The sequence below is a fragment of the Montipora foliosa genome, chromosome 6 (genome assembly GCF_036669935.1).
Source record: "Montipora foliosa isolate CH-2021 chromosome 6, ASM3666993v2, whole genome shotgun sequence".
Taxonomy (NCBI): domain Eukaryota; kingdom Metazoa; phylum Cnidaria; class Anthozoa; order Scleractinia; family Acroporidae; genus Montipora; species Montipora foliosa.
The window spans coordinates 7470385-7477503 of record NC_090874.1 but is presented as its reverse complement, the minus strand read 5'-3'; the positions used below and the strand labels follow the sequence as shown (position 1 = coordinate 7477503).

Sequence of the window (7119 nt, the reverse complement as noted above, 5' to 3'; positions counted from 1 at the left end):
GTGTGAATGCAGGTATTATATATACAAAACGCAACTTAAAAGTCTGAAAGCCCAAAACTCCCGTGCCGGATATTAACTCTGCGGCGTACACACGCATTCCATTCTTAAACTAGTGAGCTTTTGACGTCATTTTCTCCTCGATGCAGCTCTCTCAAGAACTTAAAGTCAGTAATGGTGCATCATTAAATAGAAAGATTCTAGTTAAAATAAACAGGTGTCTTTTTGCAGTCAAGCTAAAAGCTTTGGTCGCTTTGTGTTTAGTTAAAATAGTTTTGAAATCCAAGTAAAAATAATTAATTTTTTGGACACAGGGGCACTTTGAAGAGGAAAGATCGTCGTGCAACAAGCATTTGTAACATCTGTTTTTCCAGTTCTCTGCATAACTACGACGTTAAATCATTAAATGCAAGGTTTTGACGACAACTTGAGTGTGAACCTCAGCTCGTGCAACAATTTATTTTTAGAATACTCCGACCACATTGTACGACGTAAAGGGAATTAAATCGTGAAAAACTTACAATTAAGCAAAGTTATATTTTGAGGTGACGTTATCACTGACCGTCACCGCCGTATATCTTAAATTCCCTATATTACAAAGTTGAAGCTGATTTTGAAGAAAGAGTACCAGACTTGGGGAAAAAACGCCTCAAAAAATTGGTCCAGTTTGTACTCCGATCTCATCTCAAGGTCTGAGGAGAACTGTCGCCGTGCTCTGCCTATAACGATTGAGCTAACCAGCTTAGTTGCTTTGTTCTTCTCTCCTTCAAAACCGTTCAAAAAAAAAATCCCGTTATTGCAGGATACTTTTCATTTACTGTAATCACAAGACACGTAGACAGAATAGTGCGAAGTTATGATAAAACGACGTTTTCTGATCAACGATGCCCTTTCTAAAACTCCGTATAGTATTTAACAGCGTGATTATCTAGTTCTATTGTGGCCTCGTGCTGTCCGTTTGTTTCAATCCGCTGAGAGTGACGCGATAAAAACGGGTGCTTAAGAAAACGGGGCACGCACTGCGGAGCTAGAAGCGGGTTTGCTAGTTCCTGTTGTGAACTAACACAGCGTCAAGACTAGTTGATAGCAGTCCCTCAGTGTGTCTGCTCTTTCCACAAAGCAATCATGATTTTTATGTTTTTTTTTTTATCTATTGACTTACCTGATGGTAATGTTTGTGGACCTTTTGTATTCAGTGATTTCGTAACAATGGACAGTTGTTTGGATTCAGTTTCTGAGAGCTTAGCTGCTTTTGGTACCGGTTTGGGAGCTTGACCCTCATCTTTGGGCGGTACAACGTTCTTCAATCTCTCCATTATCAAGTCGAAGGCTTCTTGTTCGTTTGCACACTTAAAAGATAGATAGCATTACAACAATTGTGTAAAAGAAACACAACATTTTTTAAAGTTCTTGTTAAAATTTGGTATCAGTGAAGACTTGTTTCGGCTGACAAGGTTGTAGGGACTTTTGGATCGGAGAACGACTACGAGTGCGAGTATGCTGTACTGAGCATGCGCTTAAAGTTTGAAGGCCGACATTTTTCGAAGTGTGGAAAACGGAACGGAAAACTCGCACTCGTGGTTGTTCTCCGATCTAAAGCTCCCTTGTTGCTTGGTAACGGGCGAAAGGACAACTGATAATCAGGTTTTGACCAATGACCTCCTAGGATCTGACCGATGTTACGGAAGTCGTCGGTTTGAATCCTGCCTACGACTCTTAATTTTCAGTTGTCGTTCGCCCGTTGCCAGGCAACTACCTTACGATCCTTCACTCGAGCGAATGTACACCGTCTAACATCAATAGTTGCATGTGTTTCGGATATTGTTCACTACACAGCTTGGAAATTCTATCGGTCCTGCTGAAATACGGTTTACCAAGCATCATACCAAATAGAGAGGTAACAACTCCGAAAAAAGTTTACTTGTCAATCATATTTAAAGTAGATAGTTGTAAATGTGCCAATCACAGAGCGCCAGAAGAAAATATATGCGGACGGCACTAAGACCAGAAATCGCTTTCGAGCATATCTATGACTGTTTTTTTTTTATTAATCGTTTGAGTGAGAATCAGGGACAAATGACATTTCAAGTGTTCCTACTCCGGAACTTATTCGGTCTTTTAGAGGCGAAATCGCAACTACAATGTAAGTTACATATTTTATGGTCCTGAAATTTGACTTTTTAAAAAATAAAGAAAATTGAGGGGATGGGCTCTTAAACAAGCGTAACAATGGGACACTTAAAGGAAAATTATTTTCGATTCTCAAATGAGACCCGACTAGTGTTCTTATTCTCGATTCATTTCAAACAAACAAGCTAAGCTTAGTGTTTTACACGTTGGAAGTGATATCAGTTTTCCGAAAATGTGAGAAGGTATTTGGCGAGCATGCGCTGTTTTTATGCCCCTGACGGCAACCGGAAGTGAGCTGTTTTCTTTTTTAGACCGGAGATGATTACTTTGAAAATCTGGTAAAGCCTACTACTTTGGCATGCAAAATGTTTACTTCCGGTATCCATCCGTACTCGTGGCTCAAAAACGTTGCGTGCTTAAACTCTTCGTTATCCCCCCTATCACCCGCCGGAGCCTTACATCGGCCATGAATACTCCTTGGAAATTGGCCATCAAAGCATCCACATGGGCGTACTTTTCAATATCGAAACGTTCCGTAATGACGGGCATAATGACGGGCTTCTGGTTCACCAGTTTTTTGCGCTGAAGGATAAGAACAAATGAATTAAGCTTAGAAATAGCTATTCGTCGAAAGACTAGGACTGACTATTCGTCAGAGACAAGGATTCCTTCGGTCAGACCATCTGCGACCTCCGGACCAGAAGTCGCACTCTTACGAGCAGTGTCAAAAGTTTGGACCATCGCTTCTTTGGAAATTGTCTGTGGGTCGGTATTGGCCGCGCTGATCTAAAAGATCTCTGCGTCTGGAGAGATGTTGCTGACGCATGCGTAACAGTGGGTGAGGGGGCTATTGCTATTAAACTTTCAAAAATAAATAACTGAAATGTCCAGAGCTGAAGTTATACATTTATCAGTGGTTTATCGCCTGGAAAATGGGTCCTTGGCAACTGTCGATCACATGGTGCAAAATCCGTCATACTGTAGAGCAAATCACCTATCACATACAGTCTCATGGTAGTCTACAATTCTCTTAGAGATAGAGCACCAACACCAGTGATTTTCCCCTACTCCAGACGAACGGTGTACGAGGTGTTTTAATTAAGGTCCCAGTGCATTGTGAGACGGGACCCACAGTTTATACTCCTTATCCGAGAAGACACGAAAATCCAAGCATTTCAGATGAAACTACAATTTTATATACCCTTCATAGTGTTAGTCCCACTGGGGTTTTCAACGTACGGTCATCTCCCGCACTAAAGACCGATGCTCAACCAACTTAGCCACCGGTCGTGGGTAAACTGAGTTTCTAGTTCACCCATTGCATAGCAAGTAGAGCAAATTCAACACCGAGTCTAACATGTTATCAAACAGATTACCATTGCATAATGACACTCAAAGGCACATTCCTGTGATTGGGCCCACTTCTCATTCACAAAAATGAGGAAAACTTTGGCATCTCGGACATTGGCTAAAATCTCTTCACGAAATACGTCGCCTCCTTCAAGGTCTGTGCACATCCAAGTGGAGATACCATGCCTAGAACATAAATTAAACTTTCAACACACAAAAACGGTGAACCGACAAGTTAGCCTTGAGGTTGGAGCACGCGCCGCTTGTGCAGTCCAACGGAAACCTAGCGGGCAAAGTGACGGCCAAAACGGATTGTAAAGTGTCACAATTCAAATGGTTGAGCCTCCGGAGCAACAAATCATTTGTTTCGGCAGCAAATAATCTCAGACTAGCGATCGACTTCTCTTCCAGGAATTCGCAGTGATACGGGAAATAATGTAGAACCTGCGGCCCGTTTCTTAAAAGTCCCGAAACTTTACAGGTCATTTTCGGGTGTAACAATTCCCTTTGTATCTCAAGAACGGAGAGGATTTAGCTCGTCAAACTTCACGGTAATTTTTTTTTTTGTTACCTTTAAAACATGTTAAAAGACCGGCTTTCCAAAACAGCGGTTGGCAGTTTCACAAATGGCTTTTCGGGACCGAAAAATTATCGGGACTTTCGAGAAACGGGCCCCTGGACACGATGTTTATGAGAAGACCAGACAAGATTTTCGTAAATTTATTACTGCTAATGTATTCATCACCAATGTTGATAGTAAAACTTAAAAACTGAGGGTTGGTGCAAAACAACAACGCGCTTAAAGTATAAATGTCGTGAAAGTTGAACACGCCGCTTTTGGGAATATGGTTTGACACCAGCCGTTGACATGAAGGATTGCTTGACTAACATTTGTAATAGAGCGTTTTATCATCAGTTAAATTTATAATATTTGGTGGAAAATACTTGTTTGGAGAATCAACTCATTAGTTCATGAATTAATCACCAGCAGATTAAACCACGGAAAGTAGACTTGTATTGGCCTTCCACTACGCAAAAACAAAGCCGTTATTGTGTAATTAAAGAATTGTCGGAATTGCCTTACTTGTGGAATGTTTCTCGCGCTCTTTCCACTTGATTCTTGGAGGATGCCACGTTTAAACTCAAGAAATAGTCAACCATGATGCTGTCATTGAATTGAGCAGTTAATATTGAACATGTTAATCATCCATTTTCGTTTTGCGAATAGGAACAAAAGGAATCTTTAAGTTTGAATTACAGTAAGTATAAGTGAGAACAGGTAAGTAATTACCAAGTCATTAGAGTGAGTTGCAATCGAGTGTCGTATAAAACAAACCAAAATAAAAAAAGACGGAGACAATCCGGTAAACCAATCAAAACTCGAAGTGATTACACGCAGCCGACACAAAGCGCGGGAAATGTGCACGCGCGAGCCACGATTGGTTTGGGTTTCACTTCTGATAGGTTGAAAAAGTAGCGCGAGAACTTTGAACCAATCACTGAGTGAAGTAATCATAAAGCAAAGCAATTCGCTAATTACTTTCGATACTCAATTGAAAACCGCTCTAATAACGGAAGTAAGTAGCAAGCCTGTTTTTCCTAAACAGTAAAATTAGATCCTTCTCCGAAATGGCAGCAACGGATTTGAACGAGTTAAAATTGAATGAAAAACTGATACCGGAAATAGAAAGAGCACCTTTACTTTAGTAACCCTGTAAAGTTTCAGGGGATTATTACCAGACAAATCTACAGACGTTTGTATGACTTGGGGGTATACGCCATACCCAGAGTAATACAAACGTCTTTAAATTTTTCATTTTTCAACTTACATTTTCTCAGCTGATACCACACCAGTATGCTGAAACTTTTGCAGGGTTACCAAAGTAAAGGTGTTCGTTCTTGTGCTGGTATACGTTTTACTTAACTTATTTGAATTTTGGGCTGCTATTTTGGAGAATGGTCTTTTACAAAGGCAGCACTCACCGCCTTTCTAATCAGTTAAATATTTACAGACTCTGGGCGTTGGTCCGGTTGGAGTTCAACTCACGACCTCCCGCCGAATTGTTATATTTTTTTAGGTGACATGCAGTCGCAGTTTCAAAGGGTAATCAAGTAGTAATGAAAGCTAGGATTCATGCGCAATAGGGAATGGCGGGCCCCTAATGCGCATTTTGAGCTATTATTATCGATCAGACCCTCTCCCAGTACAGAGGACAGCTTTTACTTGCCTGTGCGTATTTTTTTGTAAGCAAAGAAATTCCGAACTTTCTGAAGATGAACGCGATTCAAGCGGCTTAAATAAGATACTGGAATTTTAAAACAGAATCGGGCCAACATTTTCAAAAAAATTCTGACCAACTCGCCCAAGCGAGTAGGATTTCATAGTCCCCTTTGATAAGGTTTGTAATTGCCATCACTGAAAAATCTTTAAAATGTTTCTTTCATATGTAGTCTTCAAGGGTGCGCGTATTAACCTCTTAACAGTTTCCCCCGTGTGACGTAAGGCCCCGCCGCTGATATTGTAATAGGTAATCTAAATTCCACAAATGAAATTCTAAATATGACTCGATACACAGCGACAACACATTTTACAATACATAATAGAAATCATCATCCAATCATGATTTTAAACAGTCGCATGATGATTGCTTGGCGAAAAGCATGAAACTGAGAAGTGATCGATATTTTTAATTTGAACAAGTTATTAACTACAAGAACTAAAACAATGCAAATGTATAATTTACTGCTTCTGATGTATTCTCATGCGTATCCCTTTCTTCTCAGACATTTGCAAGCCAGCAAATAATTTAACTTTGTGTGCGTTTTAAAAGGTACATCTAAGAATCTTTTTTCGAGTTTGTTACACTACCTTACTATTCAAAGTATTACAGATACACTGCAGTGATACATAGGTAGAAGACAACTCACGATGACTATTCAAGAGAAGTGGAGTGAAACTGATGTCGTCAATCAAGTGTTGTTACGAAACTAAACAAATATACAGGATAATAGCAACCGTTACACCCTCCACATAGCAACACGAACGTTTTCTGGAAAAAAAAATATCCTTAACAGTCTTGCAGTAAAAAGCTTAAACTCTTTCCTTCGACAAAGGTAGTTTAAGTGCATCACTCTTCAAGTGGACCATCGTAGAGTTTTATACGGTTTAGACTGTGCATACGCACGATCAAGCCAGTTTAATTTCCATCAATCGAAAATTCCAAATCGCTTGAGTATTAACTCTTACGAACACAATAACAATGTACCTTTCTTTCCTTGCGAAACGACACGCCTTCAGTTACAAAAAACTACGAAGGAATGCCTTATAAGATTTTGTTTTCAACTGAGCAAGGTCGAAGTATGAAACGGTAACTGTTGCCTGTAGCGAGGTCTTTGCTTCAGGCAATTACATTCCGATTTCACTTTTACTTTCCGTCACGAACAAAACGCTGTGCTCGTTATAGAAAACCTCAAAAACTCAAAAAGGGTTTAATGGCTTACCTCAAATGAAGACTCAGGAGTCAGTATGTGATCTGTTTTGCAGTTAACCACTTCCAGTGAAGCAAGTAGCGTGGAAGTTATGCAAATGTTCACTACTTCAACAAGAAATACTGCGCGAAAACCAAAAGTTTATGAGGGTCG

General features: G+C 40.0%; 1 protein-coding gene across 2 annotated transcripts in view; it reads right to left on the bottom strand.

Annotated features, from left to right (window-relative positions):
• LOC138006552 (uncharacterized) overlaps positions 1-7119 on the bottom strand; it is a 9225-nt gene extending 2106 nt beyond the window's left edge. The window contains exons 1-6 of one of the 2 annotated variants that reach the window (XM_068852953.1): positions 6979-7067; positions 6406-6465; positions 4562-4642; positions 3504-3663; positions 2587-2709; positions 1160-1346 (exon numbers count right to left, since the gene is read on the bottom strand). In XM_068852953.1, coding sequence (XP_068709054.1) covers positions 1160-1346; positions 2587-2709; positions 3504-3663; positions 4562-4638 — 547 coding nt within the window. In that variant the 5' untranslated portion in view covers positions 4639-4642; positions 6406-6465; positions 6979-7067. Of the gene's footprint in view, positions 1-1159; positions 1347-2586; positions 2710-3503; positions 3664-4561; positions 4643-6405; positions 6466-6978 lie in introns of both variants that reach the window. The other variant, XM_068852951.1, reaches the window with a different exon arrangement.